General features: G+C 38.4%; 1 protein-coding gene across 1 annotated transcript in view; it reads right to left on the minus strand.

Moving 5' to 3' along the window:
- The window catches only part of LOC117694026 (claudin-34-like), a 572,054-nt gene that overhangs the window by 324,731 nt on the left and 221,124 nt on the right, over window positions 1–26,199 (minus strand). Inside the window, exon 3 of the mRNA XM_034484749.2 lies at window positions 23,976–24,140. Coding sequence (XP_034340640.2) covers window positions 23,976–24,080 — 105 coding nt within the window. The 5' untranslated portion in view covers window positions 24,081–24,140. The remainder of the gene's footprint in view (window positions 1–23,975; window positions 24,141–26,199) is intronic.

The raw sequence follows: 26,199 nt of genomic DNA on the forward strand, positions 1-26,199 counted from the left end.
GCAAATGTTGTAAAGCAATCATGCAGTGATTTATTAAATTTTTCTTACGTAATCTAGTATCTAGCATGGAAAACCCAGGAATTGAAATCTGTGTGTACCAGAAGGCTTTTCTGACTAGAAAATATATGAACTAATAGAAAGACGTGTTGTCATAGGCTGGGCTTTAAAAAAAAAAAAAAATCCTCAATGGAAAACACAAAAGCCAAACTGATTTCTTTCCAAGCATGAGATCATAAATGAGTGAATATTGGTTGGTCAACAGCCACGGCACTGAATCATTCTTGGAAATGGGATGTTTTAAAGCACATTTGCTAGTGGGTGGAGTAGGCAATAGAACAATTACTGAAATTCATCCTGCCTTGAGTTAGAAAGGCAAACAGGAAAGTCTTGGCAGCAAGGCACTGAAATCCCATTGCTAGGGAACTATTTCAATATTTTCCCTTCAAGTTAATATTTAACTATATGTTTTCTTCTTTCAACACTTTATCCTTATTGCTGAGCACCTGTGAATTCCTTGCACTGAAGTAGATGGTACCAAAAAAAAAAAGAGACAATAAACAATAAATCAGTTCCCTTACCTCTGAGAGCTAAAGCATAAAATTGGCTTGAGTTATTAAAATGAGTACTTGTGAAAAGTTAAAATTTTGTTCTCTTTCTGCAATGGATACTCTGACAAAAAGTAACAAATTAAAGGGTTTGTTTGGTTTTGTTTCATTTCATGGTTCGAATGGTATAGTCCATTATTGGAGGGAAGTCGAGGATGAGACTTATATTTACAGTCGAGAATAAAAAGAGAATAAATACATATATTCTCACTAGCTACAACACACTCAACTAGCATTCTTCACTCATACAGTTCAGGGACCAGCTTAGGGAATACTGAACTCAATATTCTTACAGTGATTACCAATAAGCATGATCCCTTACAGACATACTCATAGGTCAACTTGATCTACAAAATTCCTTATTAAGACTCCCTTCCCAACTGATTCCAGGTTATGTTAATCTGATAGTTAAAACTAACCAGCACAGAGAGGAAACCCAGTCTTTCTGATTCAGCAATGGAAATACCTTAAAGCAGCAGTTCTCAACCTGTGTGAGTCACAATCCCTCTGGGGATCAAACAACCTTTTCACAGGGGTTGCACATCAGATAGCCTGCATATCACCTATTTACATTACAGTTCATAACAGTAGCAAAATTACAGTTAGGAAGAAGCAACGAAAATAATTTTATGCTTGGAGGTCACCACAACGTGAGTGACTATATTAATGGGTTCATTAATTAGGAATGTTGGGAACCACTGATATAGAATTATAGATGATGGGAACAGAGCAAAGAACTGATCCCAAAAGCAACAAACCTTGTTGTTGCACAAAGGACAAAATTTACATTCTGAGAACTGAACTCATTTTCTCCAACAGTTGTCTGCTGACGTCAAAGCAATGAATGCCATATGTGGTAGAAGGGCCACTGTCCTGTGCCTTCTGAAAAGTTTACTGTCCTTTTGTACTAATCATGTGTGTTGTGCTGTGACAAAATACCTGACAAAAGTAACATAAGGAAGTGTACAGCTTAGCTTAGAGTTTGAAGGTACAGTCCATCCATCCATCATGGTTAGAGTACTTGTGTGGCACAGAGATTGAAGCAGCTGGTCACATTGCACACCCAATCAGAAAGCAGAGAAATGAATGTTGGTGCTCACCTGTTCTCTTAGTTTTTATTCGGTCCAGTAGCCCACCCCATCCACAATTAAGGTGGGTCTTCCTACCTCAGTTAACCCAATCTAAATAATCCTTCACAGGTGTTCCCAGAAGTTTGTAGATCTCAAAATTATCCATTAAACCCTTTGTGGCTGAAGGATACTCCTTTCTGTCTGTCTTGAGTGGAAGCTTGGCTAGTGTATTAAAAATCCAGTTCAAATTAGAAATCTAAGTTTAAAAAGTTAAAAACTGCTACTGTCATTAGTCACCGCCTGTTACAAACAACACATATTGAGCCAGGTGTGGTAGTGCATGACTGATGTCTCATCACTTAAGAGATGAGGTAAGAGTATCATGTGCTGGATATCAGCATGAGCTCTACAGCATTTCCCATGTCAAGAAGTAAAAACAGATTCCTGATTGCTAGTAAACATTAATGAGAAATAAGCATTTTCATAAATTAATTTTATGTTCTTCTACCACAAGCTTTTTGCTACACCTGTGAGAAGCTCAAAGTTTATTTCAATGTAATCTTCAATATAATGAATCCATTGACTACTCCAGTGAACTCAAGAATTTTCCTCACCTACCAAGCAATGCAGTGTATCTTACCTTTCACTTGTATTTATGTACATCTCTCAATCTCTCTCTCTCTCTCTCTCTCTCTCTCTCTCTCTCTCTCTCTCTCTCTCTCTCGTGCACACACAAAAAGGGAGGGAGGGATGGAGAGAGGGAGGAACGGGGAGATGAAAGGATGGGGAACAGAGGGAAGGAGGGAGAAAGAGAGAAACAGACACAGAGCGATATGCAGAGAAAAAGAGGGCTGCTGAGCTTTGGAGAGAAGCTCTAACATGTTCTCCTAATGAAAATAGTACAAAGGTAAATGAGAATCAATAATCAAGGCTCTCCTAATTGCTGGGAAATTTCAGCTTACTCTCTGTAACAGTTCTAGATTATATGATTGAAAAAAAGAACTGACAGTTTATGGTCATTGAATGTCTAGAGTAAATTCAAATGAACTACACACAGGAATAAGAAAAGTAGCCTTCAGGAAATGGGCAAAAACTGATTAGGTATATTCCAGGGCAAAATCAAAACCCTGGACATGACACCCAATAAGTAAGTATTTCAGTACAGATGAATATACTCAGGCTTATCTCAAACAGTTTGAATCAATGACATTACAAAAAGTATCCCTAATCTATGACAAGAGATTAAAAATTAAATCTATAAGGCTTCACCTTTCAAATACCAGCCATTTGTATTTTGTTTCTCATTAACCTAGAACTTTGTTATTTGGAAGATTGTCCAGTCAGTTTTGAACTTGCTCCCTTTGAATGCCTGGGCAACTCACTCACCAGGAAGGAATTTGAATGCTATGTTAAACATGCTGTTATTGATGTATGTACACTGAGTATTATTTGTCAAAAGCTGCACATTTTGAACACTGAAGTGCCTATATTTTACACTTTCTCGTGTATATCTCAGGTCAATCATAAACAAAACAAAATAGCTCTAAGACTCTATTATTAGATTCTTTCCATTGGGTGGTGCTGGATTGGAACATAGCCAGGTTAAGAAAGCATCTTCAACCATGACCCATGACCCAAATCCAGTCTACAGTCTGTATTTGTCAATAATTTTTTATTACAGCATGGCCACACACATTTGTGATATCTGATGTATACCTGCCCTCACCAAAAATAAGGGCCCACTAAGTTATCTCTTTACTGCCAATCCCTATTTAAGAGAATGGTCAGAAGATCTGGTCCTGAAAAGATCCTGAAATCAAGTACAGTTAGGGAAGTAAAAGTAAAAAGAAAAATTTAACTCATGCATGCAAAGAATGCAAAAGTGTTTAAAGCATATTTTAAATGAGTAAAATGGTACCACACCAAAAGGATGATGACAGGATGGATGTAATAAAACATGCATTCTGTCCCCCAACTTGTCCAACTTCCCAGTAATTCTGTTCCCTCTTATCTCTACCCATGTTGTTCATGGGATTGACCATTTACCAACTAGAAAATGTCTGAATGTGAACTGCTAAAGATACTGCCCACACTATGTCACAGTGCCAAATCCTAGCTGTCTTTGTACTCTGTTACTCAGGCTCTGTCAGGACACACCCATGTTCCCAACCTGCATTTTCATCTATTTCATAGTAGAAAAAGCAGCCATTAAAATACCAAAGAAACATAGCCTGCCTTTCACAGGGAAAAAAATTCCACTTCCATTAGCAGTCATAGATGAGCACAGCTATTCCCCTGAAATAGACAAAAATCACATGAAGCAGAGCACTGAGAGACAGGAACACAGATTACATTCTTGAATAATACCTGTCTGTGTTGTGGTCTCAGTTGCAAAATGAAATAGCTTTTACCCACATCCAATTTATATAGAAGTATGAGTAACATATGTGTGTACTATATATGTAAATGTAGATAAATTTATGTTACACATACATTTTAAAAATACTATAAGGATAGTGGTATACAATTAAAGCCAAGATTCAATGGCAGGTATGTTGAATAATTGTGCAGCTTAAAATAGCTCTTTTCCTACTGTGCCATACCCTTAGACTAGAGCCTAGCATAATTGTCAGAGGCTTCATTCAGTCACTGATGGTAGCAGATGCAGACCCATAGCCAAATGTTAGGCAAAGCTTAGGGATTACTAGAGAAGAGAGGAAGAAAGGATTGTAGGAGCCAGAGAAATCAACGACACAAGAACACACAAACAGAATCAACTAATCAACGCTTATAGGAGCTCACAATTGATTGAACCAACAGTCAGGGCACCTGCAAGGGTTTGACATAGATCCTCTGTACATATATATTGAGGTTATATAGCTTGGTATTCTTGTGAAACTCCTGACAGTGGGAATGGGGATGTCTCTGACTCTTTTGTCTGTTTTTGAGACCCTTTTCCTCCTACTGGATTGCCTTGCCCAGCCTTGATGTGAGGGTTTGTGCCTAATGTTTATTGCATCTTGTTATGCTATGTTTGGTTGATATCACAGGGAGGCCTGCTCTTTTCTGAAGGAAAACAAGGGAGGAGTGGATCTGGGGAAGAGGGGAGGTAGAGGGGAGACTAAGAGAAAAGGAGGGAGTGAAAACTGCAGTCAGGATGTAATATATGAGAGAAGAATAAATAAATACATTTAAAAAATAGCTATCTTCTTGATGTATATTATTTTAGAAATGAAATATAGAAGAATTTATACAATATGGTATTATTTAAAAGAAATAAAAATAAAGAAAATTTCATTTTTATATGGCTTGGGAGATATCGCCATAGGGAAAGTACATGCCATGTAAGAAAGAGGGCCTGAGTTCAATTCCAAGAACCCAGGTAAATAAAGTCAGGCATGGTAGTACATACTTGTAACACCAAGGATGAAGAAACAGGAATAGGTAGAATCCTGGAGCTTACTGGTCAATATGCCTGGTGTTCTCTAGGAACCCAGGTCCCAATGAGAATATCTCAGAGAAACAAAACAAGGTGGCTGATTCCTGAAGAATGACACCCAATAACATCCTCTCTGACATTCTTAGGCATAGGCACACACATGAACATGCATACACACATCAAAAATAGGTTCATATTACACTAAAAAATTTAACTAGAAAGAATATGGTTTAACTGTCCTATTATTAAATAAATGATGACTCATTCAGTAAACACATTACTAAGTGTAATATATTATGTAATCATGAGCTCATTGGTAAAAGAGAAATACAAATTTTAATAGTTTATATTTTGGATTGGAGATAAAGTGGCTATAAACAGTTTAAAACTCAAATATATAGAATGTTAGGCAGTGATAAATGCAATAAAGAAAAGTGAAGCATGAAAGAGAAATTACTGTAAGTATACATCACAACAGTCATGACAAGAGGAGGAGGAGGAGAAAAACAGCAAGGGCTATATTAGCTACTCTTTGCCATGTAATAAATGATAAGAGGCTTAGTTATGTAAAGCAACACATAACTATACTGTCAAATATTTTGTAGGTTAGGAGTCTAGGCAAGTTTGATTTTATTCTTGGTTCAGAGCCTTTTCTAGAGCTGTTGTCACTTTTGAAAGCCTTGTGAGATGGTGTACTATGTGGGAGGATTTGTTCACACACTTGATGGTTAGGATTCAGTTCCTAAGCAGTTCTTAGATCTGTGGCCCGGGCACCTTGATAGCTCTTTGAGTCCTTTGTCATATATATAAATCTTAGTAATATAAGTCTGCTTCTTCAAAGGCAGCAAGGAAGAAGCTTCAGATAATTATAGTCTTTTGTGACCAAACTATGGAAGCAATACCTTGTCTTGTTTGCTGAATTCTAATTTTCAAAAAAAACTTAACATAATTATTTCCTATGGATATGAAACGACCAACATCCTCACAGGTAAGAGACCTCTGATGCTGACCTACAGAATACCTTGGCCCAACTCTCCTAACCCACCACCAAAAAACAGTATTATGATAGCTAGGTCTGTGGTAATGATGATGGACTTACAAGTTAGCTAAACTTTTTTTCTGTTTATTTTTGTTGTTGTTTGGTATATACTCTGATGAATATAAAATTACTATGTTCTTACAGTCATCCTAGAATAATAAATCTGTGCTAAGTCCTTTAAAAAGGAACTAGCTATCATAATATATACCTATACACATATTTGCAGTCAGTAACAATTAATGAAAAAAAGAGGCTACAAATTTGAAAATGGAAGGGTATATAGGAGGGTTTGGAAGAAAGAAATAGAAACAAAGCTCAAAACTCTAAAAGAAAAGAAAAAAGATCATAAGGTGGGCTGTGGCCAGCAAGATAGCTCACTGGGTAAGAGTACTTCCTATTAAGCTTCAGGACCTGAGTTTTATCCCCTGTATCCACACAGTGGAAGGAGAAAACTAGCTCTTGGAAGTTGTTCTCTGACTTCCATATGCACTCAATACCATACCCATATGAACATACACAATAAATCATAAACATTTTAAAGGTACATGCTACAAAGAACTAAATTAAAATTTAAAAATTACTTACTAAGGTTGTAAAATACAATCTTGAGATACTAAAATATTAGTGTCTTTCTTTTCCTTTCATTACTTTCCTTTCTTTTCTTTTTTCTTTTGATTCAGGGCATTGTAGGCTTATGCCACCAAACCCAGCTGTGACTTTAGTTTCTTAAAGTACTTCCAATCCTCTAGATCACACACACACACACACACACACACACACACACACCTTACTTACACCTTAAGGGATTTTTTTTGAGACATGGAAAAACCATTGTGATGTTATTTTTTAATAGGAATTTTGTTCTTGGTGTTTTAGGGGAGAACATGTTGTTCCAAATATTGTACAAACACTTTCCCAAGATTTATTTCTGTCTGGATGATCAAAACAAGTGTAGCAATGTCCAAATTTGCAGGATATGTATAATATTCTCCCTTAGGTTTTGAAGCCCCTCAAAAGCCCCAGCAATCTCCTGCTTTGTCTTTATAGTAATAGAAGCTAAATGGAAGCTTGGGGGAAAATGAAGCATGAATCCCAACTGAGGGAACTCCACTGCCATGGAAGGAGATTACTAAATACTCAACTTTATTCCCTCCCTACTGCAAACATGGTTTGTTTTTTTTAATCACCAAATGGGCTGGTTTTTTTTGTTTGTCTTTCAGGAGAAAACCCATACTGCACATTATGAAACTTTTGGCCCTCCAAAGAGAGGCTGAAATGTCCAAATGACTCATTCATGAGGCATAACAAGAAAAGGTCATTGTTAGTTAATTAGAGACAATGTGACCTTCCATGATGCAGATGTGTTCAAAGGGCTAGTGGTTATTTCTGTAGTTAATATCTCCAGGAAAAGAACTCTCAACATTTATCTTGTTATCATAAAAAATAAATGATGAAATGGGTAGGGGTGGAGTGCTGGCTCCACAGTTAAGTGTGCTTGATGTTCTTGCAAAGAACTTGGGTTCGGTTCCCAGAATCCACACTGAGTGACACACAGCCACCAATAACTCCAGTTCCAGGTATCCAACAACCTCCTCTGACTTCCCTAGGCACAAGGCATGCATGTGATGCACATACAGACAAGCAGGCATACATATAAATAAAAGTAAATTTTTAAAAATTGAATGAGCTAGCATGGAATATTGCTTGGACTGAGCTGTAGAAGATAGGCAGCTGAACGACCTGAGAAAGTGGCTCAGCACTTAAAGGTGGCTGCTCCTCCAGAGAACCCAATTTTGATTGCCAGCACCCACATGATATCTCACAACTATCTCCAGTTCCAGTCCCAGGGGATCTGATGCCCTTTTATGGCCCCAAGAACAATTGTATACACATAGTGCAAAGACATACATATAGGCAAAACACCTGTACACACACACAAGAAATAAAAATAACAAAAGGTTTTGAAAAAAATGTAACTGAGGAATTCAGAGGAAATGGCTAGGTAGCATTCCTCTGTGTTCTCTGCTTCAGTTCCTGCCTTGACTTACCATGATGATGGACTATAAACTATAAGCCAAATAAACAATTTTCAAGTTGCTCTTGATTATGGTCCTTATGACACATAAAGACAATTAACTATGGAAGAGAGATGAATATATGTACACACACAGGTACAAATGCACATATAAACATAGGCACATATGCACATGTACCTGTACACATGAACACATAGCACATATGCAGGTACCTACACATACATGCACACACAGGTACACATGCAGATGTACATACATCATTCACACACAGGTACAGATGCACATGCACCCAAGCACATATATGAACACACACACACAAGCACACATGTGTTGAGAACCGCTCTGCCCCACGTTTGGGGGCCAAAAATGTTGCAGCCCGAGATACCCAATGTTTGGGGGCCAAAATGTCTCGAACCACTCTATCAATATTGTAACCTGCACTGCTGAAAGCCCTGGGGGCTAAATTGTTAGAACTTCCATTGCCCCAAGCTGCTCTGGTCTGCGAGTTGGGGTTCAGCAAGAGAGAGAGTAAGGACGGACTCCTTGAGGAATGGAGACCAGACAGAGTGTGATTCAATCCGGTTTATTCTTCAGTTTCTCTTCCTAATCCAAGTCCCAAGCCTTGAGTTCCTAGTCCCTAGTGCCTCCAAATTCCAAGTTCCAAGTTCTAGTCTTGAGCCTCATCCAAGTACAAGTGTCTAATTCCTAGTTCCTGTCTCCAGTCTCAAGTGCCTACTCCAAGTGCCTAATACTTAATAATAATTTCTTCTGTCTGCCTCTCACCTTTTATATGTCTCACTTCTAAGCCACACCTCTAAGTCACACCTTTAATCATGCCCTTAGGTCTTGTCTCTAAATCTGATCTCTAAGTCACACCCTTAAGTCACACACCTCTAAGTCTCACACACCCAAGGGAAAATCCTGGGTATCTAAAACAAGATGTTATCAGAGTGTGCTCAGCTGTTGTAAGCTATTGTAATCAAGTCTCTTGTCAGGGGTATATGGCTCAAGATGGCTGCAAGGATGATAGCCGCCTTCTGTCAGCTCCCCACACACATGCACACAAAAATGGCCCCTATAGCAATTATATGATATATGATATGCCAACGGTTAACATCTGGTTATTATATAAAATTATGTGAGCATATGAATTAAATTGACTTTAAGATAAAATGGCATGAAAGCAGTTATTTAAGTTGGCAAAAAGTACTGACATGCTTGGCTCTGGGTTTGAGAAGAAAGGAAAAGAAACCATCTCCTATCCTAGTGGAGATGATCATCTGGAATCTTCCTCTGTAACTTTGTCTAGCTTCTTTCATCCTCACGATCCTTTCTTCTTACTGGATGACAGCAGAGAAAACTCAAATACACAGTAATTCTTCATGAAAACAAGTGAACAAAGAAAGAACTGTTTGCTGAAAAACAGAATAAAGAGTCTGTGTGTAGAATGTCTCCATGGAGGAATACTACTTACTGGCTTGCTCCTAGGCTCAGATTCATCTACCTTTCTTACATAGGCAAGATGCAGGTGCCTAGGGGATGATACTGCCCACTGTAGGCTGGACCCTACCACATCAATTAGCAGTCAAATAATTTCTCAGAGACAGGCCTGCATGTCAACAGAGTGGGGGAAACTCTTCAATTAAACTTTCTTCTTTTCATGCATATCAAGTTGACAACCAAGATTAATTAATATCTCTCTCTCTCTCTCTCTCTCTCTCTCTCTGTGTGTGTGTCTGTGTGTGTGTGTGTGTGTGTGTGTGTGTGTGTATGTGTGTTTACTAGTTTTTCTTCTACCATCCATCAAGGTTGTTCCTCTTTATTCCCCATTCTATTTCCACAGACTGACCACCAGATCACTCATGTGAAGAATTTAGAATGTACCTGTCCATATTTTAATAACATATTTGATCATCAATGAACACACAGAATTGTGTTCTTGCTTCATAAAAGCAAAACATTATAAACCTGTTTCTACTTTGTCTTTCACTTTCCACAAGACACATAGAACTTTCTGTACCTTTACTGACATACTCAAATAGTTGTTTTGAATGTCTGTGTGCCATACTACATCACTGACACCCTTGAATTTATGCAACAACACCTATATTGAAAGCTGTTGACTTTTTTGCACCTTCATGTTAGCATTCACAATGCTCAGTATGTATTAGGAGCATTATGATCTACTGTAATTTGTTTCAAAAGGTGAGAGGATTAGCTCAGAGTGTGTATACTTACTATTCTAATACTTACCAACATATTAATATTCAGTATCTATCTCATATACAATAATACATTATCCTCAAATTGCCCTATTTATTTTTTGTGTATATGCTTAGCATTTTAATATTTGTGCAAGGAGGTATGGCACATACCCAGCACATGTGGGAAGAGTGTCTGTACCCTCATTCCTATTAGAGGTTAGAGGAGGACACCAGGTGTCCTGCTGTAACAATCTTCAGCTCATTCCATTGGGACCGTGTCTTTTACTAAGCCTAGAGCTATTCTGACAGCCAGAAAGCTCCAGCAATCATCCTGTCTTTGGACAGGAGTCAAAGCTGCCACAGTGCTGGGACTACAGGCATGTGCAGACAAAGCCAACTTTTTACACTAATTCAAGTGTAAAGGGAACTCAGGCTCTCAGTATCACAAAGTATGTGTTCTTATCCACTAAGCTGTCTCTCCTTCTCAACTTTGTCTCCTTTAATGCACACCCCATGTCTTTCCTCCCTTCCCTCTAGAAACCAGTAGGTAACAGGTGCCCTTACCATGAGCAAAAGTAACTCAGTTTTCTAATGGACATGCCAATTTCATGGGCTACAGTAATCATTTGACCAAGTGTAACAAAATATTATATTGTACTCACTAAATGTGTGCACTTTTTAAAAATTTGGGAATTTAGAAAAAATTATATTTCATCTAAAATATATGCAAATACCCCACTACAAATGAAGTATAGAATTATACAGAGTTCTCAAAAATTGAAATGCAAATGACTGAGGAACTTCAAAGAAAATTCAAACACTCTGTGCCATGAGGAAAATGCAAATTAAAACTACTTTGAGACTTTATCTTACCCCAGCCAGAAGGGCCAAGACCAATAAAACAAATGACAGGACATGCTGGCAAGGATGTGGTGAATGGGGAACAGTTACTGATGATGGGACTGCAAACTTTTCTGGTCCTATGGAAATCAGGGTGCATGTTCCTCCTCCTAAACCTGGGAATGGCTCTACCTCAATATCCAGCTATACCACTATACCACTCTTGAAGATAGATAGATAGATAGATAGATAGATAGATAGATAGATAGATAGATAGATTCTACATCCTACCACTTAGACACTTGCACAATCACATTCATTGGTCCTGTATTCATAATTGTCATTAATTTGAAACAGCCTAGATGTCATCAAGTGATGTGTAGATATTGATAATGTGGTATATTTACACAATGGAATATTATGTAATGTTAAAAATTAAACCATGAAATTCATAGGTAATAGATGGGCTAGAAAAGTCATCATGAGTGGAGTAACCCAGACACAGATGAAAAAGATTGTATGTATTCTCTTATATGTGTATATTAGCTCTTAACCCTTCAATAGGCATGCTATAATCTGTAGAACTATAGAGATTGGGTATAGACTAAGAGATTTATTAAAAGGAAGGATCTCCCAAGGAAGGGTAAATAGAATAGAGTTATAGAAAGACAGAAAAGAAACTAGAATAGGAGGATCAAACAGGGGGAAGGAGGAGAATGTTGTAAATGAAGGACTATGAGGAGGGACTGTCAAAATTAAGGGCCATTTGACAAAGTCATATGGAAACCTACTACAGTAGAAACTTCTTAAAATATGTACATATAAGAAATGATTCTATTATTCTGCTAAAGGAACACAGCAATAAGATAACTCATAATGATAAAATTGCTAAACCTATAGATCAATTGTTTTTTTCTTCCACTCTGATCAGAGAAACTTTTGTTGCACTAGATGGGAATTAACACAGAAACCCACAACTGGACAATGTGCAGAGAGTGAGAGACTTTGGAGCACGCAATCCTAAATGGGATGTCTTTATCAATCTCTGCCCTCAAGCCCCTCCTTTCAAGGCTCAGGGATCTATCTAAGCAGAAGAGGAGGAGAAAAGATCGTAAGAGCTGATGGTAATAGATAATTCCAAGAAAACTTTGTTTTCCATACACAGTGGGACTGATGAACATATGAACTCATAGAAACTGTATTAACATGTATAGGACCTGCACATGTTCAAACCAGATGGGATCCCAGCACTGAGATGGGGAAGTGATCACATAGTCCACTCTTAACCAAGATTCTATCCACAATCATTATCTGCTGATAAAGGAAAAGTCTTCTCCAATAGCATGTCACTGGGGATAACAGCTACACCATATGCCCAGATATAGCTGGCCAACATGAAGTGAACTCCATGATTGAGGTTTTTGCAGGGAGGTCCCTTTGTTTCATTTGGCCATTTATTTCTCTTATTGGTTATTTTGGTCAGTTTTGTTTGGGGAAGTGTTTGTTTATGCTATTTCAGAGAAAGAACATGAAGTTAGATAGATAGGGAGGTATCAAGAATCTAAGAGGAGTTGGGGGAGGAGAAACATGATCAAAAAACATATTGTATGAAAAAATTATAAGAAGCTGGTTACATTGCTTCTTTGACATTATTTTGTAATCTTTCTGCTTCTGGATTCCATGTAAGATGAGCAGTATTCACCCACAACTTGTTACCCCTTTAGGAAAAAGCAGAAAGGAGAAGTTCAAGGCAGTAGGAAGACCATAAATATGAGACATAGGAAGCCAGTTGTGGAGGGGGGGGGTCACAATCTACTGTTCTTATCTGTGTGCCTGAGTGTGTTCTTTACTATCCTCACCAAGCCCTATGTGATTTACTTAAAAAAAATAAATACAAACATGCACATTTTAAGATCAAAAGGCTTCAAAACAATGTGAATTTATCCAGTCAAATTAAAAAAGAAGCTGAGAATCAAGAAAGGACACCAAAGACATTTTTCTCTGATGGTATTTGGTCAATTTGGTGAATTTGATTGATGGCTCATGACAGGGTACAGGAAGGAAGTGACCAAATCCAGAGTTCATCCAAGATGGAAAAATCTAATAAAAGACCTCTCCACTTACATGCTATAAGGAGTAACAAGGAACACTGTCAGAGTAATTTTCAGGCAAAACAAACTCATGTGCTATGTAGGAACTACTGCAACATTTTCAGATGCATTTTGAAATCAGTACAGGGTCTGGAGGCCTGGCTCAATAGGCAAGAGAGCTTCTGCACAAGCATGAGGACCCAAGTTTGAGTCCTAAAAATAGCAGGACATCTATAATCCAAACACTGTAGGAGGTGGATACAGGGTTACTGGCTGTAAGTCTAGCCAGAAAAAGAGTGAGCTTCAGGTTCAGTTAGAGAGCTTGTCTCAAGGGAGCAAGGTAGAGAGTGATCAATCGGGATGCCTAATAGCCTCCTATGGTTTTCACACACACACACACACGCACACGCACACACACCATACACAAGTATACTACACTTATACACAAAGTTTAAGAAAGCAAAAATAATGAAAGAATATATACTGAGAAGTTGTAATATAAAGTGTTACACAAATGTATTTATACTCCAAATTCAAAGCATTTGGGAATCCTAAAATATGTTAAACTATCAATTTAGCTCAAAGCGATGCATCTAAAATTACCTGTGCAGAGGAGCTGGGCTGTCTATTTCATTTTCAATCCACAGAAACTCTTAAACTTTGGTAAAACACAATAAAAATGAATTCCTAAAAAAAATGTATGAAAAAAAAAAGACAAACATTGCACATTGGTGCTATGGCAAAGCCAATTTACTACAAAATTTTTCAAATGTCACTCTCAATTTCCATACTTATTACAGAAAGGCTATACGCATTTTGTGCAGTAATACCATCTGGTGTCTGGCAGAGCAAGGCTCGTTCCTCTCTGTGGAATGCACACCCCCTCAAGCCTTAGAGACTCAAAATACTTTTCCCAGAAAAAGCATATTTTACCAGCAAAAGCAAATCAGTAAGCATACAAGGAAATCAGTAAGAGACAGAAACACCAGACCTGCAAAACTTTCACGTATTGAAATTAACAGACTCTGAATGTAAAACAAACTTATGTTAAAATTCATAAAATGTAATAATGTACTATAAAAATTAACCTGCTAGAATAAAATAAACCAGAAATAAGTGGAAAATAAAATAATCACAAAGTTAAATGCAGCAGATGAGTTTATTTAATAACAGATTACAATACAGCTGAAGAGAGAATTAGTTAACACAAAAGTGGGGCTTATGTTGCTTGCAATATAGCACAGCATCAAAGAAATAGAATAACAGACACGGGGACAGGGAAGGCCACAGAAGGTAGAGAAGGTTGACTAGGAGATGGACAAAGACTCAGCCAATAATGTAATGCTCTTGCCAAAGTAGTGGGAAGACCTAAGTTCAGATCCTCAGACCAATATAAAAAGCTTAGGTACAGTAGCACATGTCTGTAATCTCAGAGATGAGGAAGCAGAGACTGGGAGATAATTTGAACTCACTGGCCAGCCAATCTAGCCAAATCCATGAGATTCAGATTTAGAGAAACTCAGTTTCAAAAAATAAGGTGGGGACTGAAAACAACTCAACATCCACTTCTGACCACCATGTATATGTGCACACCACTGCACAAACATGCACACTCGCATACACATGCATACATGCATGCACACACATGTACACATGTACACCGAGAGAAAATTTATCAGAAGAAATATATTTGAAAAGAGAAGCTTTATGTTCAGAACACGTAGAAGACAGTGATCTAACAAATTCAAGGGTTTAAAGGAATCCCTGGGAAAATTACTATATAACAATGCACACTGTGAGTCACAGTGAAATTTGAAAATCTTTTTTAAAAAGAAGAAGGAAAGAAACAATTGGAAAAGCTTTGAAGAAATGGTAGCTTAGCTCTTGACTTAGAACAGAAAAGCAGAAGGGAGGCAAAGGGAACATGATTTTGCCATCAGTCACATAAACAAGCTAAGAAGTATAGCTTCCTTCAGTTAGGCCTGGAGATTCTGCAAGTGAATGCTTTGGCTGCAGACTGCAAGGCACAGAGCCAGAAGACCTAGATGAGCTGACCCAGGCCTACAGAAATGAGGAGATAACAAATATATGTTTAACAAATGTTAATCACTATAAACTAAGTGGATTGTGTTTTGTATTGCTAGGTTTTTGTATAATTTGCTATGCAGAGATACAGAAACAATACACTTAGCCTTTATCTGTCTACTGCTATCCAACACAGTCACTATTTAGCTATCTAAATGTATATCACCACTCAGGGGAGAGAATGGCATAGAGCACTCTCTATATCCGGCAGTTTTATGTCAACTTGACACAAACTAAAGTCACCTGAGAAGAGGAAAGAATAACTTGAAAATGCATCCACAAGATTGACTGTAGGCAATCCTGTAGAACAATTTCTTAATAGTGATCAATGGGAGATGGACCAGACAATTATGGGTGGTGCCATCCCTGAGCTGGTAGACCTGGGTTCTATAGAAAAGAAGACTGAGCAAGCTATGAAAAATGAGCAGTAAGCAGCACTACTCCATAGCCTCTGCACCAGCGTCTGCCTCCAAGTGGCTGCCTTGTCTGAGTTCCTGTCCTGACTCCCTTCAATAATGAGCAATGGTATACAAGTTTAAGCCAAATAAATCCTTTTCTCCCCAACTTGCTTTTCATCGTGGTGTTTCATCACAACAATGGCAACCCATTTCATTCTATTCAACAGTCATACATTTCATACTAAAACCACCTATTCACAAAGATGGGTTCATCCACAATGGATTGGTCTATAATGGCTGTTGTAGAGCAGGACCATAAAATGGTTGTTTCTCATCTCACTCTTCTAAAGACTAGACTTGTTCCCTTCTTTTTTTTTTCTTTTGGTCTTCTTTCAGTCTTTTCTCTCAGAGCTGGGCATGGTAATCTAGAGCACTGCCTGTGGTAGGCCAGTGTTTTTATTACTGAGCTAAATTTTCAAACCTTGGAGCTAGTCAGTCTACAGAGCTACATGTAAAAGTTCTAACTCTAGTTTCAAAATCTCCCCTATATTCTATGAGACTCTATACACAGTCTTCATATTGTATATCTCTCTCCCTCTCTCTCTCCTCTCTCTCTCTCTCTCTCTCTCTCTCTCTCTCTCTCTCTCTCTCTCTCTCTCATCTCTTTTTATAAGGGCATGATTCACATTGAATAAAGACCCACACAAATGACTTAATTTTACTTGATTATCTCTGAGAAAACTACTTCCAATAAAGTGGAGTCAGGACACTGACATACACACTGGGGGATAGATACACTCTAATCCAGAGTGTAATAGAATGGACAGGGTGGGAGGGTGGAGTATATCCATGTGACAGACAGTCATAAACTTACTCCTTGGAATCACAATCTCATTCCAGCCTCGAAGAAGCTTTGCATATTATTTAACTTGATTCAAAGTAAGCTTGAAACCTCCACAGTCATGTCATTTGCTTGCAAGTGTGGGGTCTGTCATGGTCTGCAGGGCCTCTTTAGCACTGGTTTTGTTCTTTTATTAACAGTTCCTAACAGTATAATGAAAACCACCATAGAGGATGTATGTCAGTGTGGCAGAGGATACAGCCAGCTCCGTGTGGCCTCTTGCAAAGTTCAACTACACATGGTTTATGGATGAACTTTTTAGTGTAGGCTCATAAATCCTATGTAAGCTCATTAAAATCCCAAATGGAAGTCATATCTCAGTTGTCCCAGAGCCCAGATTCCCACTGAATCACTCCATAATGAAATATGAACATAATAAAGTTGTATGAGAGGTCACAGTCTAGAATATACTTCCAAAAATCATCAACAACCACCATTACCTTGTTCACAACAGCTGGCAGTTCCTAGAAAAGAAGCAAGAGGCACCAGTGGGCACATACAATGTCCCTGCTGAATGCAGCCTTACACAGAACATTGCCATAGCATAAGCAACTTCTTACAGTCATTCAGGAATCCTGGTAAGGTCAAAAGACAACTCAAGTAATCAAGTACTTGCCTTTCATGTACAAAGACATGAGTTCCATCCTCAGCACCAACATTTTAAAATGCCAGACATGTCAATGCACGCCTGTAATCTCAGTGTACATGTCTCTAGGTGGAGACATGAGGGCCTCTTAGACTTTCTAGCCAGCTAGACTGTTTACTTGAGGACCTCCAGAAATAGGAGTGGGAAGCTGTCTCAAAAAGCAAGGTGGATGGTGCCTGAGAAACCATACCTGATGTTGGCTGCTATCTATCTATCTATCTATCTATCTATCTATCTATGTGTGTATGTGTATGTCTATGTATATATGTATATATGTATATATGTATATATGTATATATGTATATATGTATATATGTATATATGTATATATGTATATATGTATATATGTGTGTGTATATGTGTGCATGTGTGCATGTATGCATGTATGCGTGTATATGTGTATATATGTATATGTATGATATATATACACACATGTATATATACACACACACAAACACACAAATATGCACACATACATTCATACCAAAAAAGAAAGAAAGCCTGCCAAAGTTTGAGAAACAATTTCATTTTATTTATGCACAGCAGAGCAGCTATTATACTAACACTGGTCAAGTGTGTATATGTGGGTTCCCCTCACCTCAGTCTATCCTGATGTCCCTAAGACAAAGTTCTTTAAATTAAACACTGAAGGCTGGGGCATAGCTTGTGCCAGAACTGCTTGCTTTGCATACACAAGATAATGGCTTTGGTGCCTAGCACTGCTACAAAGGAGAGCAATTAAACAACCAAGACTGAGTTAAGCCTTCCTCCAGGACAGCTGGGTAAGCAGGCGGCAGTGGAGCAGTGCTGCAGATAGCTTTGCTCCTGAAGAGTGTTTGCATAGAAGCATTCCAATCTCCACTCAGCTGGGCTTTGTAGAGTGAAGTAAAATAGCTCACTCAGTTCATATCTCAGAAAGTACTAGAGACAGGATGAGAGGAAATAGATGGAACCAATGTGCACAACAACATAGTCTGCTAAGTTCAGTTAAGAAGAATTACTGCATCGTCTGGAAGCTATTAAGGATCTGTACAGTGGATGCAGAAAGTAAGAAAACATTGGCATTATTTCAAGCAGGGCAACACATTGAAGTGTTCAAGGTAGAATGTATTTCACATTAATAAAAGTTGTATTTAAGTGAAAGCTTTAAACTAACACTCGTCAAACTCCAGTGAGGAGCAAGAGAAAAAGAGGAGAGAAGATAAAACGGGAGAGGAATATGGGAAGATGAAGAGAGAGGGAAGAAATGAAATAGAGCCTAGAGAGGAGAAGACAAGGGAGAGAAGAAAAGAGAGAGAGTAAGAGGTAATAGACAGAAAAATGATTAGCTGATAGATAGATAGATAGATAGATAGATAGAACATATAGATGAAAGATATAGATAGCTGTATAGACTGATGTTAGATGATAGACAGATGATGAATAAATAGATAATATATAAATGGGTGATTGGATGGATAGATTAGATAGATAGATAGATAGATAGATAGAGATAGAGAGATAGAACTCAGGGATATGTCTTACTTGCAAAAAACCCACACTCTTTTCCTTATCCCTACATGGGACATGGGTATCACATGTCCTCCCTGAAACACTCAGGAATTATTGTAGAAGAGAAAGCAGAAAAATTCTTATAATCAGAATCCAGGAAAGACTATTGAAAAACACTGCTTTTCAGACATGACAGGGTTGTTGCGCACATGAGCTCACAGCAACTATGTTTACTTGTAATCCAAGCACTATGGAGGCAGAGACAAGTCGATCAATTCTTTGGCTTCCTGATTCAGCAAGTTCGTGGCCTGGCCAGTCAGAGACCCAAATAAAGTAGGGGCTAAAGATATGGTTGTGGGAAAAAAAAATGGCTGGGGAACCACAGGGTTCCTCACAAAACTCTGGGAAGGCCCTGGGTTCCTCCAGCTGGAAGTTAGGCCCAGCTGTTCAGTAAAGGCCTCTGCACGGTTCCTCACAGCACGGCCCCAACACACGAGGAAGTCCTTGGATTTCCAAAAATGGTTTATTGTCGGATGGTGGATGGATCTGGATGCACACCCCCCCAAAACCCAGGGCGGACCTGAGTTAAATAGGGAGGGGAAGAGGGGGGAGGGGCTCGGGAGGAATGATTAATCAGCTCCACCCTCTGGCCTTCAGGTACCTTATTAGTATGTAAATCTCTCTAGGCCCCAGGCCTGCTTATCACACCCTCCACCTGTGTACATGACTGAAGGGTGAAGGTTGAATGGAGATTAGACCTTGTGTTAGGCCCGACAATGTTTCAGCTAGTAGAGTACCTATCCAGCATGCACAAAGCCTTGCTCCACACCCAGCATTATATAAACAGGACTTGGTGGAACATACTACTAATCCTAGTACTCATCAGATGGAGGCAGGAGAATCAGAAGTTCAAGGTCCCTTCCTACTGGACCATGAGTTTAGGCCAGACAATCTGGGCTTCAACAGACCCTGGAGAGAGAGAGAGAGAGAGAGAGAGAGAGAGAGAGAGAGAGAGAGAGAGAGAGAGAGAGAGAGAGAGAGAGAGAGAGAGAGAGAGAGAGAGGAGAAAGTTAGGCAGCTTATGAGAAACCATATGTGACGGTGGTCTTCTGGCCTCCACATACACATGTGCATACACTTGATATACAAATGCACTCACATGCATGCATCTGCATACACACAGTAAATAAATAAAACAACTCTAAAAGTACATAGAATCCACTCAGATGATTAAAAGTAATCAAGAGCTCCCAATTGTGGAAGCTGTGGAAATCAGTATGGATGCCCCTCAAAAAATAAAATTCAAGTTAGAAATCTCATATGATGAAGGGTGTGTGCCTTGAAGACGTTAAGTCAGCACACCACAGAGCCAGTCGCTGTATTGACAGCTACTGTGCTCATAATAATAGCCAACACATGGACTCAGCCCAGGTACCCAACAGTGGACAGATGAATACACAGAGAAGAGTTTTATTTAAGCATAAAGAACTAAATCCTATAATTTTCAGGAAAGTAGCTGGAACTAGAGATTATCATGTTGAGGGGCAAAAGGCAGATTCAGACAGACAAGTACCATATATTTCTTTCATCTGTGGAAATAGAAAGAAAGCAGACATAAAATTACAAGAGGGTCTGAAGAGGAAAGGAAGAGGACCATGGGGATGGAGGAAGAGACAGCCATGGGAACAGGGCTTAGTAGGGGTGACTGGATAAAAGCATTTGCTGTGGAAGCATGAGGACTAGGGTTAAAATCCCCAGCAACCACATAAAGAGCCAGCAGTGGCTACATATGGTGGGGCTTTAATCTGAGCAGAAACAGGAGGGGTCACTTGGGGCTTCCTAGCTGCCAGCCTAGCTCCAGTTTAATGAAAGACCATGTCTGAAAGGAATAAAGCCAAAGTGATAGAGTAGGTCACCAGCATTCTCCTCTGGCCTGCTCACACACACATGCTCATGTGTCCCACGTATACATGACACATATGTACACACAAATGAGAGGGTAACCAGACACATATACTTAATGTACACTTAAGAAAATGACATCATGAAATATTCTACTTTGTACAATTAATGCATGCTAACTTTGAAAAATCATCCTTAGAATACCCCACCTGCAATACAAGGTAACATACCCACAGGCTCTAAAGATTACCATTTGGAGATATACAGGACTATTATTCCACCACCAAAGATTTTTTTTTAAGCTGACGAGGGAATGTAACACAGACACCTAAAGAAAAAAATCAAAGGAGAAGATATGTAAATGGTGCAGTTACATCTAGTGGGAGTGCAGGCAACACCACAGTGTGTCAATAAAAGCAGAATGTAGTTCTAAAAAAATCAATATTCTCCCTTGACAGAAAATAGACAAATCTGGAAGAGAGTATCACTGCTCCCAGCCCAATTCCTGATATTTACACCTGAACATGTTGCATATGGGATGTCAGCAGCCTTCCTGTTACTATAAGGGGAAAGTCTAAAGTACAGAAACATCAATCCTGAACCATCATGTCTAAAATATTTGTTACTTCTTGTTTTGAATTGAGGGAAATCAATGAGAATCTGTGAATATTATTAAATCTGCTTGATTTAATTTTTCCTACTAACAGTGCCAGTGAGTCTTGTTTCATATACATGAATGTGTCATTCTTGTCATTTTCTACTGTTAGAAGAAAGCATATTTTAAATGTCTATTAGCATACATTAATTACATGTAGTAATGAATTCACTATGCATTTTCATGCAGGTACATAATATATTCAATTATATTCATCCCTTTCCTTACCTTCTCTTGTCCCCTAAAGGAAGCATCTTAATTCTGCCCATCAAGTAGGCAGGGCTGAACTCCTAAACAAAGTCAATGTTTTGTTCATGCAAAAAAAAAAGAAACTTGACATTAAGCTATGATAGAGAATGTCTAAAAATGAAAACATTTTTTTCTCTAATAGATAGATGTTGACCTCTATTACCGGTAATCACAATGCTATGGTCATCCTTTTAAAATTCTTTTTAGACAATGCAGTTTGTTTGCAAAAATTGACTTCATAATTTTCCTCTCTTCATACATTCTTCCCAGAGACTCTTTGTGAATATATCATGAATTGCACAAATTTGAAGGGTTCAACTGCTCTGTGGGAGACCACAGAGAGACATTATCCAAGGCTTCTCTTGTATTACTAGACAAACTGCTGAATAGCAGCATAATCAGACTAATTCCTGACTTGCAGTGTAGGCATAGCCCTGATTTGCTGATAATAGAGTGTTTGAAAGGATAGGATGTGTCCATGCAAAAGCACAAAGTTCTCATCTAAAGGAGGATAAGAGATGGTTTATTCTAAAGCCAAATATGAGTAATCACGGCCCGGGAACACAGATTCAGGTTATGCTGTTTTGACATTCTGTTCCAACAAGGAAGCATTTTCATGATGTTTTTATAGTGCCAAAAAAGTCATAAATCAACACACTTTTCAAGTATGATTATGGGATACCAGGGAGGTGAGTTATATAAAAGCAGAGATACCTCTGCTATCAAGGAGACAGACCTCTCAGTTTGGTGAAGCACTCCCTTACTCGTTACTATATTTATCAAATTCATCTTTCACTTCATCTTTTTGTTTGTTTTTATTTATGTAAGTTGTCACAAGTTAGTTTTAACACAAGTGGGGTGTCACAGAGTCTGCATAGTTTAAGAACCATTTCTCCAAAGTCTCAACCTGACATCTTTAGCAATGTGAGAAAAGGATCAGAAACACCAAAAATGTGCTAAGCACTGTATGCACTGTGATTTGTGTGGAAAGTCATTCAATGCATCCTTACTGCACACAGGTGTCATGGCCACAGAGTGACCAAGAGATAAATTTGTCTTTATTTTGGAAGATGCATACAATTTCTTTTAACAATGACCACATGAATATCTCATGATGCTCAAGAGATAGATGGCTTCATAGTTAAGAGCACTTACCACATTTGCAGAGGACCTGAGATCAGTTCAGAGCACCCACATCAGAGAGCTCACAACTACCTGTAACTCCAACTCCAGGGGATCTGATACTCTATACTAGACTACACAGGCACTGCACCCATATATATCTACATACAAATATATATACACATGATTAAACATAATAAAACCCAATCTTTAAAATGAATCTCATGCTGGCTATCACTCAGCAGTAGGATGAGAACATGCTACCATTTCTGGCTTCTTACATGGAAGTTTGGAATCAAACTCTGGTTCTTGTGTTTGCATAGCAAGTGTTTTATTAACTGAGCCCTAGGCCCTAGAGTAACTTATTTTTCTATGACTCATAACCGGTTGTACAGTTAACTGTCAGTTTCTCCTCCAGCACCTTCGTGCCTGGAATGACAGACACATCACTGGAAATGACAAGAGTCCTCAGGAGATTGTCACTATTGTTCTTCTACCAGGAAGCCTTTCCAGTGGGAATCCAGATGATGAAAACCACCAGGAGCTTCCTTCAAGCAGAAATGTATGCTTATACTTGTAAATACAGCCTCAGCAATAACCGCAGACACACTCATTGCATGCCACACCTTATGCAGCTCACTGCGCAAACACTGGGTTATATATTGTAAACCGCCTACAGATGAAATGTTCCTTTTAAATGTCTAGTGCATAGGGTCTAGTTTTGGAAACTTGTTCTATATTTTAGCAGAACAGGGGAAACTTAGTAATAAACATGAAGAACTACTGTATAAAATGTGAAAGCTTTAGTTTACACAGTAGTACTCTTTCTTAGATAAAATGCCACTTGATTGTTAGTGGTGAACACACCTATTGATTCTAATGAAGTTGTTCTGTGGAAGTACTGCTCAGTGTTCAGGATTTCTTTTCCAACAACCAAACCTATGGCTGTTTAAGCTTTGATCTTGCTTTGGTGAGAGATTTCACCTTTCATCTCCTTTAATATATGTGTAACCTTTTGCTACACATGGGACACACACTCCCCTGAAACTCCCACTGAAAGATCAATATTTAATTTTTATTTTGTGAAGTAAATACAGAGTCTAATTGAAACATATACCAAATGGGTCCAATGTACTTCCCTTGGCAGAGTCTTATATTTCCATTATCTAAAAGAACTGAAAACAGGGGCTGCCGTCTACATACCTGAGCATATCTGTGTTCCACAGGTCTGCACAATCTCGAGGACTTAAGAGCATTCCCTCCCTCCAGGCTCCAAATGGCACACAAGGAGAAGTGGAATGTTTCCATAATCTTTGGTGTGACTTCCTACTCCATGCAATGAACGTGAGGCTCCAGGAAGAAGAGGTCCTGAGAAAGAACAGATAGAAACCATGCTTAAAGGACAAGTGGAAGAAGAGATAGCTCTGCTTTCTGTTTTCTAAGCTACTTGCTTGTCCAACTTGGGAACCACAGCATAGCAGAGGAAAATCAAAGTATATAGGCAATACAGAGTAATTTTAAAGCTCCCCTGAGTAGAAGAGAGCTGGCTCAGTGGTTAAAAGCACATACTGCTCCTGCAGAAAACCCAAGTTCAGTTTGCAGCACCCATGTCAGATTACTCACTGCCTGTAACCTCAGCTCCAGGAAATCTGACACCCCCATTTTTAAAACAGCATTATTTTTACTGACTCCAGAAAAGTTGTCTGAGTAAGAAAATTACATCAGCCTAGATCCCCATTAACATTTAACTGGGTAATGAAAAAATGTTAAGTATACACAATGAGATTTTACTCAGTTATAAAGAAAAATGAAATCATGAAATTTTCAAGAGAATTGATAAATATGAAAAATACATCAAAGTGACTCAAACTCAGACAAAAGCACCTGCTCTCCCTCATAGGTGAATCCTAGCCTATCACATATACAGGTATACCTACAACTAGTGTGGGCAAATCCTAAAATATATATATATAAAGTCTTAAAAACTCTAAAAGAACCCAAGAGGGGGTGATAAGGGCTGATTAGGAAGGATAGGAAAGTCATTTTCATGTCTGAAGCCTATAGAAACAGTGATCATGGGCGTTTTCATGGAACTTTGTTTATTGCCTCGTTTGTTCTTTGACTATTTATATTTATTGTCTTGCTTGTTTCTTGACTATTTGCCTCTATTGTATTGCTAGTTCCTCAACCTAGAACCTGACCTTAATACTTGCACTTAGTTAAAATGATATAAAAACAAAAAGGAGGAGGGGGATGGGATAGGAGGTTTCTAGGGAGGGAAATGGGGAAAGAAGATGACATCTGAAATGTAAATACATAAAATATCAAATTAACAAAAAGAAAAACAAAGGATAGGGAAGAGCCCAAAGAACACATGTGACATGAAAGAAGAATGGGAAGATTACAGTGCAGATAAGGGACAGCAAGGCTTGGGAGAGGGGTAAGGAGAAACATTAACACATATTTTGTTTGAAAATGTCAGTGATATCTAACACCTTATATGCTAAGTTCAAAATACTTAAGAACAAAAAAGTTGGTGACAAAATATTATATCTTTCCTCTATTGATGGATTTCTCAGTTACTATATTCCTGTGTTTTCTCACTTTTAAAAATTTTAGACTGTTTTCAAATCATTGTATTCTTTCCATATAGTGGCTTCTCCCATGTCCTCCTCAATTCTTCATCTCCCCTTTCCCTTCCTTCCCTCCTATCTGTCTGTCTGTCTATCTATCTATCTATCTATCTATCCCCTTAACTTTCAATACTGGGGTTAAACCCTAGGTCTCACACATACTAGGCAGGTACTCTACTGCTAACCTATATTACAGCCCTCTTTTTGTTTCTGACTGTTAGTGTCTTACTATGTATTGCATGCCAGGCAAACTTCTATCTTAACCATTTGGGAGGCAGGTATGCTGGAGATGGAACTCAGGGCCTTGAGAATGCTGAGAGACCCTTAACTATTGTTTGTTATTCCTCTCTCTCCCCTACTGCTGTAGTACCAGGGTTAAAGTCTCACACATGTTAAACAAGTCATCATGTATTATAAGACAAGATCACATTATGAATCCCAGGCTAGCCTTGAACCATTCTGTAATCCAGGCTGGACTTGAATTTACCATCCTCTTACCTCACCTTTCTCAGTAGCTAGAATGACTGGATTGTACCACTTCCACATTATATAGGAATCCTGCTTTAACCACTAAATATTTAGATTGAACTGCATATACAAGTACTGATAGCGGAGTTGCTTTGACCCATAAAAGTATCAGTCTAATAGCTGAGTAATAAAGTTGCTTTTATTCTTCATTTTTATCTTTTTATTACATTTACTTATTGTGTGCAATTAAACATGCCACAATGTGAATGGTCAGAAGACAACTTGTGAGAATTAATTCTCTCCTTCAACCATGTAGGTCCCAAAAA

This window comes from Arvicanthis niloticus, chromosome X (genome assembly GCF_011762505.2).
Source record: "Arvicanthis niloticus isolate mArvNil1 chromosome X, mArvNil1.pat.X, whole genome shotgun sequence".
NCBI classification, from domain to species: Eukaryota; Metazoa; Chordata; class Mammalia; order Rodentia; family Muridae; genus Arvicanthis; species Arvicanthis niloticus.